General features: G+C 43.4%; 1 protein-coding gene and 1 non-coding gene across 2 annotated transcripts; both read right to left on the bottom strand.

The window, feature by feature from the left end:
- Positions 1–13484: 13484 nt before the first annotated feature.
- LOC134516772 (U5 spliceosomal RNA) lies at positions 13485–13552 on the bottom strand. Its single transcript, XR_010071427.1, has one exon. It is a non-coding gene; the product is annotated as a U5 spliceosomal RNA (small nuclear RNA).
- A 6273-nt stretch (positions 13553–19825) lies between these two features.
- On the bottom strand, positions 19826–22069 carry LOC134516496 (inositol 1,4,5-trisphosphate receptor-interacting protein-like 1). The gene is made up of 2 exons (XM_063336729.1): positions 21806–22069; positions 19826–21084 (listed from the first exon to the last, which is right to left on the bottom strand). The coding sequence occupies exons 1-2, from the start codon at positions 21935–21937 to the stop codon at positions 20050–20052; spliced, it is 1167 nt and encodes a 388-aa protein (XP_063192799.1). The 5' UTR covers positions 21938–22069; the 3' UTR covers positions 19826–20049.
- Between the last annotated feature and the right edge of the window lie 305 nt (positions 22070–22374).

The raw sequence follows: 22374 nt of genomic DNA, 5'->3' as shown, positions 1-22374 counted from the left end.
GCATTTCTCTTTCAGACTGTTGATATAACCTTAAGCAAGACAGCAAACAGTGCCAGCTGAAAGACCCAGTGCAAATAAATACAGCAGTCAGAGAGGATGGAGCCATAAATAACACTTTAAATATGTATGAAGAGGAACTCTGGGCACAAGAGGACTTATTAATTATTTTTCACTATATCCTCTCGGTAGGATTCTCCAGATCATAGCTGGAATTCTTCATGTTCCTTTTGTTCCCCCAGAGGGACACTGTTGTCAAAGTCTCCCTTTCTGTGATACCTCTGTTTTCCAAGGTGCATGCAGACCGGACACCCTGTGTAAATTAAATATTAGGTCTGGAGAGACTCTGTCCTGGTATCACAGGGCCTGTTGTAAACCCCTCAAGGAGCACATTGTAAAACAGGCTCAGAAGCAAATGGATCCGGGGTTGCTGCTATGTCACCAAACCACTTTGTATTCTTGATTCTTCTCCTGTATTCCTCAAGGGCTGGTCAGTAAAACAGTAAGCGTGGGAGAATTGTTTTAGAGATTTGTTGTTGCTTTATTTGCCATCAGTTGTCAAGAGCAAAAGGAACCTGTCAGCCCAAAACAAAACTGAAAAATGTACCTTGTATTTCTGCAGAGAAGAATCATTTGGGAAAGAATTGAGAAGAGTAAAGTTTCATTGTGATTCTTAGAACAAAGTGCAAAGACTTTGAAACTGGCTAGAAGGAAAAATAACAAGCACTCCCAAACACACTCCCTGCCTTCTAATTTGTCATGATACACCAGTTTAGACATATGTTTTTTCCCTTTTTTGAATAATAGTCTAATATTACCAAACTAAGAGTGAGTAATGTCTCACTTCTTTGAATCTTCACAGTGTAAATCCACCGGTATAAATTCACTTCTCAGCTCAGCACACTGAATGCTAAAATCTACCAGTGCTTGCCATATTCCCACAAGAGTCAACAGCTGATATATGAAAAGTTGTTTTCAGCTATATTACCCTGGGGGGAAAAAAAAAGAGGATATTTAATGTATCTATTCAGAGATACTATGCTGGTGGTACAATAAACAGCAAAGACCATCCTATTGCTGACTTCCATATATTCTTTCTCATAGAGTAACATTAAGAGAAATCAAGGATGTCTTTACCACCAACAAAAGGTAGAACAGCACTGGTGGTGGCATATGAACCTACTTTTAACCTGTGTAACTTCTACTCCACCATCATTACTTGTAGAGGTGTGTGGTTGTTTATCTAAAATAACTCAAGGGTGAGAAGGAGGGACATGATTTCCTTTCTTTAGGGCCTCCATGGTATGTGGGCAGCTGTCGTAATTACCATTAGTCTCATCAGAAAGTGAAGGGTCTTTTCTACATTATTGTCATAGTTGACATTTTCTTTGGAAAAGTAAGACCTTTGCCTGTAAAAAAACCCAACCAACAACCTGAATATTTGACTGTGACATTGCAGTATGGTATTGGTTTTGTGTTGTAGCTGACTTGCTTCATTCGCCCCTTCTGCCCCACTGATGGGGCTCTAATGTGAGATCATCTTCCAGTGTCCCAGAGGGTATGGCGGGCCCCTCAGCTGTGGAAGCATGGGTTGTACCTTCAAAGCCAGCAACTGCTGCGCAGGGGACCTTGTGTTTAGTTAAACTACCTGGCTTCTAGAGGGGAAGAGGGGGTATGAGGAAAGTCTGTGACAACACAATAGTTCTTTGAAATCAAAGTTTCTTCAGTTCCAGTCTTTTTGTTCTGTGAAATATTGACACTTTCTCTGGGCAACAGGCATTTCCCATGGTTAAAAACAAAAAAAAAAAAAAAAGAAAAAAGAAAAGAAAACACAAAAACCAACCAAACAAAAAAAAAACCCACAAGTTTAAATGACATTTCATCTACAAACGTGTTGATCAAATATGATGGACAAACTCTAAATCTTATGACTTGTGGCACTATTTTCAGTTCTGGAGAGTGGGAAATAATTTGGGAAAGGACTGAGTAAAGAATTTTTAGTCACAAGTACTGAACAAGCGAAAGGAGTCAAGCAGCAGATATAAGAGAAAATAGTAAGCTTTTCTGAAATCTGGGATGATTTATATTTGCTATATGGATGCAACATTACAGATGACTGCAAATATCTTTAAAATATTTCTGTATTTCTATTTCTCACTCTTGGAGTAGTTATACGCCAGGATGTCCAGAGCCACTTTTTTCTTTTCCTTATGTTCTGTGACCCAAAAATTTGATTTAATTACATTATATAGTTCCTCCTTGATAATAAATTAAGAGAAAAATATTGTACACATCTCAGACGAAGAGCTTACCTTTGTCAGCAGGAACAAGGCAACCTGTGTTTGTGGAAAGACCTTGAGTGGGAAAGGGGGTTTCATCCAGCTGTGAGGGTAGCCCTCTGAACAGGTTTTGTTTCTGTGTCTCTGTGAAAAGTGGGAAACACTGGTGAGATCTTGATGAGATTAGGAGTAGATCAGAGTCCCTGCAGGTGGTGAGAAGAGATGAAGTGACACAGATGCAGTTCTGAGGACCCATCATAGCTCAAGCTGAAGCGGCCAAGAAGTTGTGGAGGGGCACCAGTAAAAACCTGTTGACCCACCACTGGAGCTGTAGACACTTTGTTAATGACAGAGATAGAGCAGCCACTCTTTTAAGGACACCTCCTAAAAATCCAGATACATCTCACCTTCTTGTCAGATTGTTGTTGCTTGGGTATAGGAAAGGCATCACCTGCACGTTTCTGCATATGCAGGTATCTTGAAATACTCCAAGACATTTTTAAGATCCTCAAGGATCCAGATTCAAAGAAAAACATAAGCAGTGCTATCACGTAACTGCTCCAACGAGTGACAGGCAACAGAGGGAAAACTCAGAGCTCTCCACTGCAGCCACTGGAGAGAACACCACCTGCTGACAAGGTGTCCTACTGTACTTTTTTCATTAGTGAGTGCTGGTTTACCTTTCCCAAACTCATGGTCTGTTTCTTTGCCCTCTCAGCCCTCCCCCAAGAGATTTGTTTGTTTTCCTTGCATGGATCCCTTGCTTGTGGGGAAAGAAATGCAGTTCCCCCAGTTCCACTTTTGCATTTTGGGACAGTGGCACTCCATGACATCACAATGAGATGCACAGTCTCCTGTTTAACCTTTGCAAATTTGGACCTTACACTGAAGTCAAACATCTGAAAGATTCTGAAATGGCTTAAACAGTATTTTTGGTTTCACCACCTCCAGATATTAAAATGAGTATCAAAAGTACTAATGTTCTTTCTGTTGTTTTTACCAAGCTGGAAAAATGCTTGTCCAAAAAAATTAATCAAAAGATCTCCGCATTAGAATTTCTGTTCATTTTTCAAGAGGCCCAGAGAAACTTTGGATGGAACTCCCAAATCAAAGTAATGTTTTAGCCATTTGGACATTCACCCATGCGAGTGGATTGCACAATGGTAAAGCACCATTCTTTTCTTGCCACTACAGTTTCCCTTCCTAAGCTTGCAACCAGCTATTGATTTTTGCTTGATACGGTTCAACAAAATGTACGCTCTCTTAGCTTGCCTGTCTATATGAAGTCTCAACATGTTGGTGATAAGCAAGAACATTTCACATCCCTTATGGTCCTGAGCCTAACATTCCAGGAACTTTGACTGTTGTGGACGCTGAACTGTGAGGCAAGCATCATAAAGAGAGTATTTTCCAGGGAATCCTTCATACCCATGCTTTGGGCACCTAGCACCACTTTTATAAAGCTAAACTGTACCAGGAGTGCATTGTATTGAAACTAGCAGTTGGTTCATCACTTTACTTAAGTGATGGTCTTCTAGGAATCTTCCAGACCATTGTGTGATATTCTAAGAGTTTTACATCCCAAGAGGTACTAAGAAGGCACATCTTCTGGTTTGGGAAGCAAAAAGTGTATTTGTTGATAAGGAAAGACAATATAAGTCAGTGCCTGAAATTATCCTGAATGTATGCTTACAGTGGAGTGCACAATGGACTTAGATAACGGAGACCCTTGCTATGCTACCTCTTTCTCCTGGATTGCCATTCTACAGGCTATCTCAGAACTGAATTTAGTTACATACATTTTCTGCTGTGAAGCATGAAATTTTATAATTAAAGGAATGATCGTAAAATGACAAGATAACAGGCCTTGTGGATAGGAAGAAGATTGGTAAATGTCATATATCTTGGCTTCAGTACACTTCTGGACTCTCATGCGCAAGCTTAGGAAGCGTGGACTAGATGACAAGAATTATTAAGTGAGTGCATTACTCATTGGAGAGAAGTGTACTAAAAGAGTAGGTGTCACTAATTCTTGATTAAATTAGAGGGCTGGATTGAGTGGGTGTTTACAGGAATTATCCCGAACTCTATGCAATGCTTCCTTTGTTGATTTTCAAGACAGGATGGAGGACACATATATTAAGTTCACAGAGAGCACCTGTGGGCAATATATGTATGGCAAAACAGGATTAGAATTACAACAGTGTTGATAAATTGGAGAAATAGTCTGGAAAAATAAAATCTAATTCAATATGCTAAAAAATGCAAAGCTCTGCCTTTCTGCAGGAATAGTAAACCAAACAAAAGCAGAGCTGCAGAAAGGAACTCGGGTTTAAAAGGAGACACCAAAAAAACACCTTTGGCTGCAAAAAAGACAAACAAATACATGTGTGCTTACTCATTAAGTGGCTCTTCCCTTTGTCTGCCTGTTGGATAAGAACAAATGCTCTTAAATTATGGTGAGGTAAATACAGGTTGGACACAGGAAAATCTGTCCAGCAAGAAGGATAATGAAGTACTAGAGCAGTCTCCGGCACAGTAGTGGAAACCCCACCTGAGAAATTTTTGAGAACAGTGTGAGTAAATGTCTATCAGGAATGACATAAGAATAACTCATCCCATCTCAGAGTAGAGGAATGACTGGAAGGAACTTCAGTCATTTTCGTAGAATCATAGAATGGTTTGGGTTGTAAGAGACCTTAAAGATCATCTAGTTCTAATCCCTCTGCCTTGGGCAGGGACACCTCCCACTAGACCAGGCTGCTCAAAGCCCCATCCAGCCTGGCCTTTAACACTTCCAGGGGCATCCACAACTTCTCTGGGGCAACCTGTTCCAGTGCCTCACCATCCTCGGAGTAAAGAATCTCTTCCTAACATCCAATCGAAATCTCCCCTCTTTAAGTTAAAAACCATTACCCCGTGTCCTATCACTTCATTCCCTGATAGAGTCCCACCCCATTTTCTGTTCTTATTTCCTGAAATTCCAAGTTTATCTTCATATTTGACCATGTGTGTATTCCATTAGCTGAGATAGCCCTACACTTCACTTTTAATTTTTCTGTAATTAAGATACAACGCTGTATCACCATTTCTACCAAACTGTCAACCAAAACAAAAGAACTGTCTCATCTGACATGTGCCTGACATATCACATGATGGTGCTATCCATTTTTTTCCTGATAAATTATAAAGCCATGTGAAAAAATGCATGTACTTTTATAAATTTGCACTTTTGGCCATTTCACCTTCACTCTGCCATCAGTCTGCTTATCGGTTTCCCCAAGGACATTTCTCTCGTTCCAACCAGCTAGGTAAGTTCAAACAGTTACCAAATGGTATCTGTACCCAGCAAGGACCCTACAGAGAAAAGAACACTCGTTATGGAAATATATCCTCTCTCCCTTCTTCTGAGGGCAACAGGTAGCACCTCAAGTAGAGAGAGAGGAGATATTCATTCCTTATCTGCCATTAAGATGTTTGCTCTGATAGATGGCAATCATACTAAAATCTTTATACTCATCCAGAGGGGTCATTCCTGGCTTTACAAAAGCATGCAGAGAACTCTTTCTAGTTGTGTAATGTCCCAAATGATTGCATTTTTAAAACATTTATTATAAATTAGGATGAAATCTGAAAATCTATGGAATCAAAGGCGAGGCTCCTATTGATTTCAGCAGGGTTGAATCACGTCCTTCACAAACAACATCTCGAGGTTAAAGCATTGGTTATGAAGTCTTTCTTCTCCTGTAGTCAATCCATTTGATCTCATAATAAAGAAGGAATCTAGAAAAAAATCATACAAAGAAATAATGCAAGAAAGTTTTAAGAATACTACTTTTGCTTCCCTCTGAAATATCTGCCATACACCAACTAATGAATAACTCAGCATCGCAACCCAACCTCCCAATGATAAAACCTTCACACGGAGAATCCACTATTGTGTAGTCTCTTCTTCTCTGCTTAATGTTATTTAATGTGAATTTTCCGCTGAGAAAGCACGAGTAGCCTAGATAAAATGGAAGTATTGCAAACTTGCCTAACAGTAAAACTAAATTTTTGCTTGCTCTTGAATAGAAGAGTTATATCCGTGATCAGTGACATTTCTGCTTTGCATTTTATACATCATTTGTTTCTGTGTTTCCCAAATCCATTTCTGTAGTGTGACGTATCTGTAAAATACCAATATTTTACAGAACACTGCCCAGAACTATTGTATGCCTAGAATTTCTTTACTGGTACAAAAAAAAAAATAAATTCATATAATACTGAAAAAATATGAACAGCTGCAATTCTAATTTAAGCATTTAAAAAATTCTCTGCTGCTTAATAAAGTTATTTCTGTCAGCGGTGTTAGGGTTTGCATTGTACACCGGTGAAGCAGAGCGCTGAAGTGCACACTTTGATTTCATCTAGCAAGGATCATTTATTTAGGAGCCAAAAGAAAGACTGCCTGAAGAGATCTCCGTAAGAAATCCACTGTGACAAAACTGGAATGTGTCTGGGATTTTTCACCTTGTTTGTTTCTGCTCACTGCCTGGTTTTTACTGATTAATGTGTGGTTCCTCAAAGCCTAAAAGATATATGGTATGACAGGTAGACTTTTTTTCCTGTAGCCGTGAACTTTGTTTCTTTCAGATTTTCTTGCTGAACCAGAAAGTTAAGCAGGTCTTTCTCTGACAGTGAACTTTTGCATGCACTATTTTTGCAGACAGATGAGAAATACTATATTATTCTAATAATTTTTTTAGTTGTACCTGAATCACAAACAACTTGGAGGTAGGATGTCGGATGTCATGAGGTGCAGAGAAACGAAAAATAGCATTTCCTTCAGCAATAGCACCAGATAAAATTTTGTTCTCAAAAACTGCAGAGCAGTGACTGGGTTTGGTTCACATTCAGATGGAGGAAACATGCAAAACTCAATGAAAATCTTGCCTTTTACTTCTGACTAAGGGATGAAAACAGCACATTACCACAAAAAGCCAAACCACATAGGTGATTTTTGAGTTACTATCCATAGCAATAGATCTTGTAAATCCAGCTCAGGACCTGTGTTATTTTGCTTTTTCTGAAGAGTATCCACCTTCAGCCACCAGTGGTGGGTGACATACTTGCAATCCTTCCCTTTGGCTGCTCAGATGGTCCAGATACAGCTAAAATCACAGGGGAAGATGTGCTTGCCCTTCCTTGCTCAGGGAAGCGAGAACTCTGCAGTCTGCCTAGCAATGCAGAGCAAAACAACACCCAGCGCAGAGGCTGGCTCACAGGCATGCACGTTATCATCTCTCTAAGCTGATAACCGCAGCGTATGAATGAAGGTGCCATGTATGCAGCGATGATGCAATATGTATCCGCACCATCCAGTTCGCATTAGTGTCGGTACGAGCATCTTATCAGGCTAGGCTGCTTTGCAAATGAATGCTGCCAGGCTGCTGGAATTGTCTGCACGGTCAGATACTCATTTTTAGCTTTTTCATCATGGCTGAAGACAGCTCCACTTGATCTCAGCAAAGTTATTTTAAAATCTGAGAGTTTGCCAATGTTTCTTTATAAAGGATCGCATCTAGTCTGACTCATTACTCCTGGATTTCATTTGTCAGAGCAGCCAAGTAGTCTAGCTTTTACATTCCCAATGGCCATTATCTCTGTTTGTTAACAGCTAAACGGCTGATGCACGGATACACATTATTCCTGTGTTTTCTTGCAGAGAGAGAGCTTTTGCTGGAAACAAAACATTAAAACAAGAAACTAGAAGGATATGATAATCTGTAGATTTTAGAGAAAAAAAATGTTTATTGACTGGAAATATGTATATACAGGAGAGGTTACTGAATATTAGCTCTAGGGAGTTGATTCATTGGATTTCTTTCCTTTTAGATTATACGTTGCATGTGCTGAAATACGGTCTTGTGCTACTTACACTACATGTTAAATAATAATTTCTAGCAGAAATCAATACATTAATTCCAAATATGGCAACTGGTTTCCACAGTATGATCTTTATTCATCAAACTAGTGCCAGAATATGCCTAAAATGTGAATATCTTGTACATATTCAGCCATATATTTAAGCAAGTGAAGATGGTTCCACTGGCCACTGAATAAACCTGATTTTAGGCAAATAATTCAGTGAGTTAGGGTCTGAATCATTGCAAATTGAACTGAAGAAACTGTTTGATTAGCTGATGTGGAGCCTGAACCATGTAATTATAAGATCAGGCACAGCTGGGGTAGAATTCGTTAGCCAACACATTAGAGTTACCTTTCGATAAACACAAAGAGGGAAAATGATTGTTGCTCCACACAATAGGTGTACTACAGTTTGTGCATTTCATGTCTGCAGTGTGGTGCTGCAGCCACTTGTTTTCTGATTTGCAGTGAGTCATGATGATGATGATGATGATGATATACAGTTGCTCAAAACAATTTCAAGTGATAATTAGCTCAGCAAAATCCTACCACTAGTTTAAGACATCAAAGCAAATGTAATCCAAAATCTTTCAAGTTGTTAAAATTTCACATTTATAGAAAGATCCCCTCTAAACTGCATCAGCAGTAAAAAAAGAGGTAAACATTACATTTGTTACTGTGACCTTTATATCATTAAAACAATTTTTTATATAAGTAATGCTTGCCACTAGTTGCAGATCTATTCATGCGAATGATACTGGGCTAACTTTGAGTTGGTAGAAGTAATATAGGCAAGATTTCATTCTAAAAAAAACAAACAGGAACATCATCTTCTAAGGTGTGGAAGGCCAGACAGTGCTGGGAGACAGCAATTGCAGATGCATATGTATATGTGACTGCACCTGCAGCGCAGCTGGTGAGTGGGATTTGCAATGAACCAGGCAAGCAGAAATTCTGTTGTAGTATGGCAATGAGTTAAGGTAAAACGTGCATGGTCCAGCCACACAAGACCATAATTTCTTCTTTGAAGATGTTACATTTTGAGATATAATATAATTGTGTTAGTTGGAAGGAAGGACAAATAAGAGACCAGTAATATTAGCTGGTTGTTTAAATAAATAACATCTCTGTTTGTGATGACAATTAAGTATTGTCATCACTGATTTTTTATCACTAATTCAAAAGATTTCTTGAACTTCACCTGTGATAAAGAATTGTATTTTTTTTAAAAAGGAATGCTACTATGTTGTGGTGGGTTGACCGAGGAGGGACACCAGGTGCCCATCAAAGCTGCTCTATCATTCCCTTCCTCAGCTGGACGGGGGAGAGAAAGGCTCTTGGGTTGACATAAAGGCAGAGATCATTCACCAATTACTGTCATGGGCAAAACAGACTCAACTTGGGGAAATTAATTTAACTTACTGCCAATCAAATCAGAGTAGGGTAATGAGAAATAAAAACTAAAGCCTAAAACACGTTCCCCCTACCCCTCCCTTCTTCCTGGGCTCAACTTCACTCCCTATTTTCTCTATCTCCTCCCCACGCGCCGCTCAGGGGTACGGGGAATAGAGGTTGTAGTCAGTTCATCACACATTTTCTCTGCTGCTCCTTCCTCCTCAGGGGGAGGACTCCTCACACTCTTCCACTACTTCAGCGTGGGGTTCCTCCCACGGGAGACAGCTCTCCACCAACTTCTCCAACGTGAGTCGTTCCCACAGGCTGTACTTCTTCACGAACTGCTCCAGTATGGATCCCTTCCACAGGGTGCAGTCCTTCAGAACAGACTGCTCCAGTGTGGGTCCCCCATAGGGTCACAAGTCCTGCCAGCAAACCTGTTCCAGCGTGGGCTCCTCTCTCCACAGGGCCACAGGTCCTGCCAGGAGCCTACTCCAGTGTGGGCTTCCCACGGGGTCACAGCCTCCTTTAGGCATCCACCTGCTCCAGTGTGGGGTCCTCCATAGGCTGCAGGTGAATATCTACTCCATCGTTAACCTCCATGGGCTGCAGGGGGACGGCCTGCCTCACCATGGTCTTCACCATGGGCTGCAGGGGAATCTCTACTCTGGTGCCTGGAGCACCTCCTCCTCCTCCTCCTCCTCCTCCTCCTTATTCATTGACCTCGGTGTCTACAGAGTTGGTCTCACATATTCTCCCTCCTCTCTTCTGGCTGCAATTGTGCGGGTGTGGGTTTGGTTTGTTTTTTTCCCTTCTTAAATACGTTATCCCAGAAGCACCACCACTGTCGCTGATGGGCTCAGCCTTGGCTCTATCGGACATGGAGGAAGCTTCTAGCAACTTCTCACAGAAACTCCCCCCTGTAGCCTCCCTGGTACCAAAACCTTGCCACCCAAACCAAATACATGTGTACTGTGTGCATTTAAACTGTTTCTCTGCTCATTATACAAACTAACATATAATTAGTACACTAACACTTGGAATAATTCAAACAGTTGTAGGTCCCTTGCAACTTGAGATATCGTATGATTCTATGAACCATAGTCAAGAGCTGTTTTGTATGGTTTGGGAGTCAGCGGAATTTGTGCATTTCAAATGCCAAAAACAGGTCGTGTGTATCAACATGCTGGCACGTCTACAACATTGAGAGAGCACTTTTCAGATGATTCGTGAGCATGGCACTTTCTGCTCTCCCTTATATCCAAGCATGCTGATAAATCTCTGGACATTGGGGATATAAATCTACCCTCTTTCACTTTAAAACCATTACCCCTTGTCCTATCACTATGCCCTTTTAAAAACTCACTCTGCAGCTTTCTTGTGGGTCCCCTTTAAGTACTGGAAGAATACTATAAGGTGTCCCTGAACCTTCTCCAGGCTGAACAACCCCAACTCTTTCAGCTCCATCCCTCTGATCATCTTTGTGGCCCTCCTCTGGACTCCCTCCAACAGGTACGTGTCTTTCTTGTGCTGAGGGCCCCAGAACTGAACACAATACTCCACGTGGGGTCTCACCAGAGAGGAGTAGAGGGGCAGAATCACGTCCCTTCACCTGCTGGCCATGCTTCTTGTGATGCAGCCCAGGATGCGGTTGGCATGTTCCCACCAAGGTCAGTTCTCCCTACAAATGGGCTGATACGGTATTTCAGCATATCATTTATAGACAGAGCAGGTGATAAATTAGTTTCTAATACGTCACCTCCATGTTGCAGGTGACAGTCCAAGCTGACAGCGGGGCAGTGAGGCTCATGGGCAGCATGGCACTAGCATTCAGGGGCTGTGAATCCTCTGCCTGGCAACAGTGCATGTTTTTCTGCTGAATGACCTTGAGCATAACATTCGTCCTGTTATAATACGAAAAAAATGATTCAGACTTCAATTTAAAACACTTCAAAATCTATGCTTGAAAAGCTGTATATAAGACTAGGATCTGCACTAGGTCCCCCCTGTTTCTGCATGTATTGTTCTTTATCTCCATCTCTCATTTTGCCTTCACCCCTTTGCCTCCCACAAAACCTTTCCCATAATCAACCTTCATGAGACCACACTCAAAATAGATCCCTTCAGCAGCCTGAAAGAACTATTTCAATTTAAGGCAAGTAAAGAGACAGAGAACAAGTGAATAAATAAGATGATCAAGACTTTTCCCAGTAATCCAAAACAATCATTTAAATTTACATATAATCCTTGTGCCACCACTCCTCCTGCAGTCCTTCCTCTTTTCCTCTTTGTTGTTTTGCTATTGCTCTTACTTGAAATGCTACACCTGCTTTAGTCCAAATGCCCTTAAATGCAAGGGCTGTATCTTTTTTGTCTCTCTCTATTGTGCCTTCCATATAAACGTAGGAGTGAACATCACATTTGAAATATTTTCAAAAGAACACTTTGATGATTTACTGTTCTGCATCTTTGTAAACACTTTGTTTTCTCCCCTACAGGGAATCAACTGCCTCTTTTGGATCTTTTGTCACTGATTCTTTCTGAGCGTTCCTGTTTTCTCTGTCACAGAGCTGAGATGGGTGCTTTTGAAAGCATTTGCTTCACACTCATTTATTTCTTGCAGAGTCATATCACCCCAGGGCTGATTCTCACTGCCTTTTCCAAACAGTTGCTCCCACTACTTGGGGCTAGTGCCACTTTCTTCCTGCTCTGAGGAGAGTGGGTTTTCATTTGAGAACTGTACCTGGTTTCTGAAGTAATAGAAAGGCTGTATCTGCAACCGCACGAGGAGGAGCAAGGTGCTGTGTGGCAACATGCCCAGTCTCTGGCAGTGGTTGCAAAACAACCCTACGGAGCCCGAGAGCAGGGTAAGCCCAGGGTGGCACCTCCCTGGGACGCCTCTGAGGGTCAGGACTTCCTGACCCACACCGTTGTGTTTATCAGCTCACAGCAGATATTTACTCCATGAGTTTCTTGAACCCATTTATAATTTTGTCTTCCAAAGCATCCTGTGGCAATGGCATTTCAGGTTATGGATTATGTGAAGAAGTACTTTTCATGTAAAGCCTGCAGTCTGATAGTTTCATTTGGTACCTCCATGTTCTTGTCTTATGAGATATAATAGCCATCATTCCCTTCCTTCCTCCTTGCCGTTCATCATTTCATAAACCACAAACTCTTTTTTTTCTGTGCTGAAAAGTGCTATTCTGTTTAATATCTCTTTGGACAGAACCCATTTCATACCTCTGATCGTCCTTGCTGACCTTCATTGTACCTTTTTCTTTCTGAACTGGGGTAGCCACAGTCACGTCTAGCATTTAAAAACAGGATTTTGTGTAGCGATACAATGATACAATGATGTTTTGTCTCCCCTGCTCTACTCCTGGCCTCACTGATATGCTATTAGGATATATTATATTTCTAATATACTGGGGGAGGTGGAGGGAGGCTGGATGCCATTAACCACAGAACTAACATTTTCAAAGGAGTATCCACAAAGACTCCTGTAGTCCAAGAGATCATCATTATTAAATAGCATAGTTTGCATGTAATTCTACTGTACATAGAATCATAGAATGGTTCGGGTTGGAAGGGACCTTAAAGATCATCTAGTTCCAATCCCCCTGCCCTGGGCAGGGACATCTCCTACTAGACCAGGCTGCTCAAAGCCCCATCCAGCCTGGCCTTGAGCACTGCCGGGATGAGGTATCCACAAATTCCCTGGGCAACCTGTTCCAGGGTCTCATCACTCTCACAGTAAAGAGTTTCTTCCTTATATCTGATCTAAATTCCCTTCTTTCAGTTTAAAGCTGTTAACTCTTGTCCTATCACTACACTCCCTAATAAAGAGTCCCTCCCCATCTTTCCTGTAGGCCCCTTTAAGTACTGGGAGGTTGTTATAAATAAATTGCTCCTCTACGTGGAAATCTTTAGTAAAAGGTGAAAGATTTGTATTGTCTGGAGAGAAGCCAGAGTTCACTCATGCCATCACTTCTGGATTGCTCTTTCTGAGAAAATTGCAGCTTCTGATCCTTTAGACTGAAGTGTTAAAAGCACAGATTCTGATACAAACAGTAATAGGAAAGACCATGTCAATCTTAGGTAGTATATTTGTATAAGGATCATGAAGAGTAGGAGCTTCACTGTGTCATCTAGCCAGAAGGCACCAGGTAGTGGACCTACACAATGTGTTTCAGTTCACCATCTTTCCTATAGGCTCTCATTTGATCCACATAAGTTGGTCTTTCCCGTTTCTCCTTCCTTTCTCCGCGTTTTCTTTGGAGTCTTATTTTCCAATGCAAACAAAAGTTCAAAGTAAAATCCAGGCAAAACTGTTGAATTAGCTTTGTGGTCAGCCACAGGAAACCCTGCCAAGCTCGCCTCTGATGCTGGACCTCTCTGGGAAGACCCACCTGGTTCTTGCAGGTCATTGGTGAGCCTTCAGGAATTTTGCCATGGGATATCTGTCTGCCAAAAAGGACAGCAGGAGGAGAAAGGACATAAAAAATCCTTCAATATGTAGAATATTAAAATGGAAAAAGACATAAACTGTTTCCTCTCCTTGACCATGTGTGGCCATTAGCTTAATTGCATTAAAAACTATGAAAATATCTAGCTATTAGTGCAGGAAAAGCCTGGAATAAACTACTGAGGGAACTGGTGGAATCTTTCCTTGGGGAATTACTATGGAACAGAAATATCTCTCAGAGGTGATTCAGTTACATTTATGCTACCTCACTGCAAAGCTATAAACTGGACACTAGGAGGTCCCTCTCTGCTCTGCCTTGCCTTGGAATATGAATTGGCGCTCAAGACACTGCATCACCAGGCCATAGCTCCCAACCACATTGTATGTGGTTGTAATTCGTTCAACAATACCAGAAAAGCATTTCAGCTCATATTTTTAAAGAGATAGGCTTCAGAAATCTGTCAGTGAAATAAAGGCTGAAAGAGAGCATTCCATCTGGGCTAACCTTTTTTCCCGTATGTCAGTCTCTGTGAAATGTTTTATGTATGTATTCTTTGGAAATCATCTAGCAGAAACAGCTGTGTGTGCTGCCCACCTGCTAAAGCCTACAATCTAGTGTTATTTCAATTAGATTTGATTGCAGGAAAAGTTTATGAAACAGCTATCAATGATTTCGTGCCATCTGGCTTCCGCTTTTCTCCTGTTGAGAGAAACCCTATGTTTACATTGATTGGCCTTCTATATATACAAGCATGATTGAGTTTTATTATTCTTTTTATTTGTCTGATAGCAGTGTGCTTGGTGCTGTACAAACTTACAATGGAAGAGAAGCTGTCAAAGATTTCAAGACGTGAAGTTCAGCTCAGATACACAGGAGGCTTCGACTGAGAATAAAGCAAAAGGGAAATTGTATTTTAAAAATCCTGATTTATTAATTAAGATATAAAGTTTCCATTGAGTGTAAAACGTACTTGATCTTATTTTTAGCTATGTAAAAACTAAATCCTCGAGCAAGACAGTACACTGATTCCCTTCTAGAGTCAGCAGAACAAGACAAAAACTTTATGAGGAGGAGTGGGTTCAGCCAAAGTCACGTCTCAGATGGGGTCGATTGCCTCTGGGGACACTTCCTTTCCTCTGTTCATCATCATGGGAGCTTGGACACCCAGCCTAGGTTGGGCTTACCTTCTCAACTGCTAAAATCAGAGGGGATGAGTCGTCTGTTGACTACTGGCCTCCTTGGCAACTTCTAAAGCCCCCAAATTATAGAAATATTCCCTTTGGTTAAGAAATGCTCTCCCATGACCTATTTTTGCTTTAGTAACATTTAGAAGTTTGGTCTCCTCTCAGGTGGAATATGAACACGAGTCTTTTAAAATGCTAACCTTATTTTTCCTTGTCCTCCCAAATTCTTGATGTTTCTGTTGTCTGTGAGGATTTGGCATGTAAAAGTCAATCTGAAACTGGCTGTCTCATTGGCAGAACAAATTTGTCTTCTTGCTTTGACCTGAATTCAGTTGTGGCAGGCTTTAACCCTGATTTAGTTGAACTTGGCATTTCAAAAGAAAACTGAAAGCCTTATCCTTGTTTGGATGAACCAGCTCTAGGAAAAGACGGTTCAAACTCACACACCTATCTTGTGTGTTTGTCCCTCCTGAGATGGACCGAATTTAAGTGCATGAGTTGACTTTGGAATTAACACCATCTGCTCACACTGTGCTTGCTTAAGGTTTGCTTGTGCCACTTGCCTTTTCCTTCCCAGAAGGATGATGACATGCTGTGTGGGGCTTGCCGGCGATCTGGGCATATGTCAAGTTGTCAAACTCAGCAGTCTGAAGGCACCCCTACACTTTGGAAATACTATAACCTTTTGAAACTCTATAAAAAAAGAGAGGCTATTCTTCCACTAGAGGATCCAGAACTCTTCTAAATTTACATTTCTGGGTTTATTCCATAGTGGTGCACCTGCATGGAATATTAGGTACCAACTGAAATTAGATTAAAAGAAACAGGATGCAACTGAAAACACTCTGGTGAACATGTCTCCCTTTAATTTCTATAGTGCCCACTACAATGAGGATTTTCTCCCTGACTTTCATCGCTTTGTGCAACAGCAGCATAGATGTCACAGCACTGTATTTAAACCAGCATGCAGGCATATGATGACACTTCAGTGGAAATTAGCTGTTTAAACACCTTGCAGACCTGGCCCCAAGTACTTGCAAGCTGCGATCCACTCTATCTTGTGTGCCCTCCTGTCTTTTAAGAACCTCAGTTTTCTGCATGCTTTCCTTGCTTTCACTATGGCACCAAGTTTTCAAATGTTTTACTCAGAAAAGAAAAAACATATAGAACAGACGGAGTGGAAAACAATGTACTGTTACCACATTTTTAAACCAAATATTTGAAGAAAATGAACGATTCTCTTCAAATCCAATGAAAGTGCAGGAAAAGGCAAGCATATTTGATTTTGCATATTTCCTTATGAATTATTTACTACTTTACTAAAACAACTTATGCTAATAATATTGTAATAGGCAGTGAGGCTCTGACTCATGTTCGGCTGAAGAGGTATGTGAGGAGAACACAGAAAACTTTGCTGTAGCCTCCCATAATTCTCTGGAATACAAATGATATAATTAGCCCAGTACTGCTGAATATATGTGAATGTAGACAGATATAAAGCACAGCTTCTGCATACTTACAAGCGAATGTTTAAAGAGTAGCTAAATACTGACTTCACCATTATTCACCTATATTTTTATTATTAATGGGCATGACCAGAGCACCTAGTGGCTAGACTACACTGTAATCAGTGCCACCAGTAAAAAGACCATGTCTGCAAACAACTTTTTAAATGTAAAAGCAGTGAGCCCTACTCTGGAAGACTCAAGATCTGCATGGATCCAGCTTTGTTTCTTTTAAACACGTAAGGAACTGAGGCATGGGTACATGCACGCTAACACCATGGACAGATGGAGGCATTTACAACTTCATTCTTTATGGGAGTAGCACTCTGCCTTACTGCAATCAACTGCAAGATTTTTTTGTCTGCATATACAAGAACATTGAGGCACCTAAATCTGAGAAATTTCAAACCAGGGAATCAGGAAAATGAAGGACTTTGGGTATCTGAACCTCAGTGATTTATTCAAAGCTACTTCATGAGGTTGTGGAAGAGCCAGGTCTTGACCCAGATTTTTTAAGTCCCAACTCAGAACTTTGCCCCAGGAAGAACCCTCCTGTAATCAACAGTGCACTTTGAAACTAATTGCTTAGTGTCTAATTATCACTAGATCAATTCCTTTAGGTTCAGAAATATATATAAAAAAATGCTATTTAGGTCTGAAACTGATAAGATTTACACATGTGCTTAATGCTAATCCTCTGGGCTCAGTGGGACAGATCACGTGTTTAAAGTAAGGAACATGGATAAGTCTTCACAGGAGTGGGGCTTAATTGTAAAAATTTAAAATCTCTATAATAACTGCCTGCTTTCCAGCTTGATGAATGCGACCTACTGGAAAACAGGAAGACATCCCCCCTAACACAGAAAACAACCCTGACGACAAGCTAATACAAAGAGTCTGAAAGAACTGGGTTATCACCATGAAAAGAAAATCAGCAATACAATTGGCAATTTAAGGAACAGAGACTGTCATTAAATAAATACATGTGCAAACCAGAGGCTAGTATTATTGCCAAAAATAGAACTGCAGAATATGGAAGTGATTAAGCCATTTCATTTGAAAACCTTTTCATAGTTTGGGTGCATCTGATCTTAGAAGTGCAGTGTGAATAAGCAGTATTTGTCATATATTTATATGCCATATATATATATATGTATAATCTGTTTCTGCATGCAGAATAAACTCTAAGTGTAAGGTATTGGATAAGAATCAGTGAAGTTAATCTCAGGCCATTATCTACAAAGAAAACAAGGCAAAACTTTTGTTACAAAACCTCAAACCATTATGGTTTCGTTAGAGACTAAAGAATCATCTCAGATTTGTCAAGAGATGAAAAATGGTTCGTGATGTCTTGAATAAATGAAAGTTTATTTATAATTCTCTATTGAACTCATACAGATCTTTATTTTTCTGCATCGTTTCAGAGCGATATGAAATAACATTTTGTGGCTTGACACTTTAATCTGTGTTTCACCATAGGAGGTTTTTTTAACTCTGGGTAGACCTTCAGCTGGTGTAAATTTTATTCCAGCTCAGCATCTGGACCTTATTTTCACTGGTGTGATATTAGCTGAATGAATAACAAAACTGTGAAGAAATATGTTCATAAAATGAACATGGTATTCAAAATATATTACTGGAGAAGAATTGTTTCAAAACAGATGCTGGATTATGCATACAGGATAGGATTTGCATTGTCCTATTGAATCTTTTCCCTATCTTGTTAGATTAGACATACAAAAATTTAAGAGAATGGGGACAAACGGAAGAACTTGAGGAGCGCAAAGCATCTGGATGTAAGCTGAGAGTAAAATTTACATGCATCATGGCATATCTGACCTCCAGAACATCACTTGTTTCTAACCAAATACATTGTGTGGCTAAAAAACTCTTAACTGCTGCTGTGCTTTTGTTTGCCTCCTGGAATTAACTATGCATAGAAAAACAGGACAGGATAGGATAGGATAGGATAGGATAGGATAGGATAGGATAGGATAGGATAGGATAGGATAGGATAGGATACGATACGATACGATACGATAAGTGGAAATTAAAATAGAATATTTAAATTGGAAGGGGCCTACAATGAGTTTCTAAGTGGTGACGACTGGGTGCAGGAGGGGACGTGCCTGGGGCTGCAGGACACACCTCCCTCCTGTGTGTCCCCGAGCTGTGCCTCCAGCTCTCAAGCTTGTGCTCTGCATTGGCTTGTGCCAAAGCCTCTCACCCGCGCAGCAAGGAGAGCTTCCAGAGCCCAAATCCGCATCTCTGCCCCCAGCCCTGAGGGCGGCACCGTGCCCTGCCCTGAGGGGCTCAGCTCTCGCTCAGGGTTAGAGCAGCCTCACATATATAGAATCCGGCACTTCAACTTGTTGCATAGCGTCCCATCAATCATTGCCCAATGCTCCACTCTATCTAGAACCCTCTGCAAGGCACCTTGTTCCTCAAGAGAGTCAACAGCACCTCCGTGTTTGGTATCATCCGAAGGGGTGGGACTCAGTCCACCAAGTCTCAGTGCCCTCAGAGTCAGGACGGGCTCTCTTGTGTTCAGATCGAATTTCATGGTTTTTTCCTTTCAGCCCATTGGTTCTTGTCCCGTCAGTCATCACGACTGAGAAAGGTCTGGCTCCCTTGCCCTCGTTCCCTCCCAGCCGGCATCCATGCACCGAGACATATTCCTTTGAAAATGGAAGCGGAGCAGAACAATGGAAAAGAAAGGAAAAGGGGGTGAAGGGAAGCACTCTGTTTGGTACTACGTACTTACCTCAAAATGCCGCCCCACTGCTTCTGCATCTGAGCAGGCTGCAATCGCGTAAAGGTCCCAGAGGAGATGAACTCTTTCCAACGCGATGGGTGGTCCCGTCCTGTTACAGCTGGTAACAGGAGCCTCGGTTGCAATGGCACCTTCAGCTGGACCAGCAGAGATTCCCCAGGCTGTGGTTAAGCTGAGCTGCTCTTGAGCGGTGTCATCTCCGTGCCTGCTTTGCTCAGACCTGTGGCACAGACTCCCAAGGTGCTCTGTGGGATGAGCAGATTCTCTGTCCTGGTGTCCAAAAGTGTCGCCTGGGCCCCAGCAGTGGGAGAGGAAAGTAGGTCCTCAGGGTACACAGGCATGGGTGGACAAGCCTGCGACCAGCAGGATATGGGAGCAGAGCTGCAGACGTCTGAGGTGGAAATTGTCCTGCTGGGTGTGCCTGGCTGTGGGTCCGCAAAGCAGCGTCTCGACAACAGCCCGGCTCTCTGGCCATGGTGTGCTGCTGCTAAAGCTGCCCTCTGCCTACTCAAGGCTCAGGCAGGCCCCTCAGCTGCCTCACTCCACGGCAAAAAGGATCTCTGTGCAGATGTTCATCTGGGGAGGGCCTGTCAGCTGGAACTTGCAGGAGAGGGAGGAGGGCAGCACCGTTAGCTGGCAGTGGTGCGACTCAGGCAAAAGCAGCCAGGCTGATCTCACCAGCTGTTGGACCCAGCAGGTGACTTTATCCCAATCTAAGCAGGATTGTGTGCAGAGGGTGCGTAGGAAGGACGAGCTCTGATCCCTGGGCAGCTTCTCATCGGAGTGGTGGAGAAAGCAGAAGCTATCCCCCAGCAGCTCTCCGCTCGAGCAGATGCACTCCAGCACCACATGGACTCTGGAGGGCCTTGCTGGCAGCTGCCCCATGGTGTCCAGCTCCACACTGAAAGAGTGCCCAGGGGGTGGCCGCAGGAACACGAAAGGGCGGTAGGTGATGCCGTTCTCCTGGACACTCCAGGCTTCATAGAGGCTGTCCGTCTCAATGGCCGGGTGCATCTCCGGCAAGAAATTCTTCTTGCAAAGCACTCGGCAGACACCAAGGAGGTCACCGACCAGCTCCTGCACCACCTTGCGTGTGTCAGGCAGGTCCTGTGTTGGTGATGGCGTGGACCCAGCCAAAGACCTGACACCACTGGGTGCACCGTTGAGGTCGTCCTGCTCCTCATCATCCTCCTCCTCATCAGACTCCTCCTCGTTGTCTTCCTCTTCATCCTCCTCCTCTTCATCATCCTCCTCCTCGCTGCTGGAGCTGTCCTGCTCATGCCACCAGTCATAAAAAACCTTGATTTGCCAGATCCACCAACAGACCGCAGTGAGCACTGCCAGCTCTTCAATGGCTGAAAACAGCCACTGCTGGAACGCAGAAAGGAGCGTGACTTCCTCTGCACTGCTGCTCTGCTCAATCTCCTGCAGCAGCCGAGTCATCTCCTGACGCAGATATTCCTCACGCTGCCGCATCCGCTCAGCCGTCGCCACATCGATTTGCTGATGGCTCTTTGGCCCATCCTGGAGGGCCAGCACAGCCAAGGTGAGGGCAATTACCGCCAACATGGTCTGCAGGGGATGGGAGAGAAGGGGGCTGAGCAGGGCTGGGTGGGAGGCAGCTCGGGGCTGGGGGAGCGGGGCAGGAGCCGCCTGGAGCTGGGGGCTGGTAGGAGAGGGGCTGAGGGAGGTGGGAGGGAGCAGGGGCCGGGCTTGTGAGCACCGGCCGGGTGGGAGCCACGGGCTGCCCCAGGAAAGCGTTGGGGCCCTGGTGTGGACAGGCCTGAAGGGGCCGCAGGCCCTGGCTGGAGACAGCGTGGGGCCCCTCCTGCCCAAGCCGCCCTGATGGCCAGCCCCTGGCTGGGCTGTGCCCCGTCCAAGGGCAAGGGACACGCGAGCAGAGTCTCCCAAGGCCCCGTCCCTGCTACCGAATGGCGTCCCATGGAGCCACGGGCACCCGGCCCACCCCCAAAGCCTCTCTGGGCACCTGCCACCACTGGGAGCCCCGAGCACCTCTGCCCCCAGCCCCGAGGGCAGCACCGTGCCCTGCCCTGAGGGGCTCGGCTCTTGCTTGGGGTTAGAAACCCCCTGGCCATCTGCCCTGTCCCCCATCCAGCCCAGCCTTCCCCCGTGTGCTGCACTCACCATCGCCCAAGTCAAACAACAGTGGGGCTGCCTGCGCATGTCCCTGTGGACGGCTCCCATTGTGACATGTCCTCTGTGCTGTCATAGCTACCAGACCAGCATCAGCCACCCGGCAAGCCCCAGCCTTCCTCCCCACCACCCTGCTCACCTGGGCATCACACCAAGTACAATCCTGACCTTCAGGAGCTAGCTCCCAGGGGATCTCTTGACAAAGCAGGCTGACACCCCACCAAAACTGTGACTGAAATGAAAATGGGGAGTGGACGTGGAGGTCCCTCATTTGGGCAGAGAGGTGACAAGTTTTCTGTGCCAGGTGGTCTGATTCCCAGGTTCTCTTGCAAAGGAGGATTACGAGCCCTTGGGCGGAGACAAAACTCCTTCCCCCTGCTCAAGCACACCCACCTAGAGCAGGCTGCCCAGGACTGCATCCAGAGGACTTTCAAAGGCTAGAGACTCCATAACTTCCCTGGGCAGCCTCTGAGTGTTTAGAGCAGCCTAGACTAGACTAGAATATTTTCACTTGGAAGGGGCCTACAACATTCATCTAGTCCAACTGCCTGACCACTTCAGGGATGACCAAAACTTCAAGCACATTATTAAGTGTAGTAGGTGATGCTGTTCTCCTGGACACTCCAGTCTTCATAGGGGCTGACTATCCCATTGACTCGGTGCATCTGCAGCAAGAAATTCCTCTTGCAAAGCACTCAGCGGACCCCA

The sequence above is a fragment of the Chroicocephalus ridibundus genome, chromosome 5 (genome assembly GCF_963924245.1).
Source record: "Chroicocephalus ridibundus chromosome 5, bChrRid1.1, whole genome shotgun sequence".
Classification (NCBI taxonomy): Eukaryota; Metazoa; Chordata; class Aves; order Charadriiformes; family Laridae; genus Chroicocephalus; species Chroicocephalus ridibundus.
Note: the sequence above shows the minus strand (reverse complement) of the source record. Positions and strands in the feature narration are given on the sequence as shown.

Coding starts and splice junctions, on each gene's coding strand:
- LOC134516496 (XM_063336729.1), bottom strand. CDS start 21,937: ATGAGGGACCTCCACGTCCACTCCCCATTTTCATTTCAGTCACAGTTT. Junction 21,085..21,805: donor GTACTTGGTGTGATGCCCAG/GTGAGCAGGGTG, acceptor CATCCCCTGCAG/ACCATGTTGGCGGTAATTGC.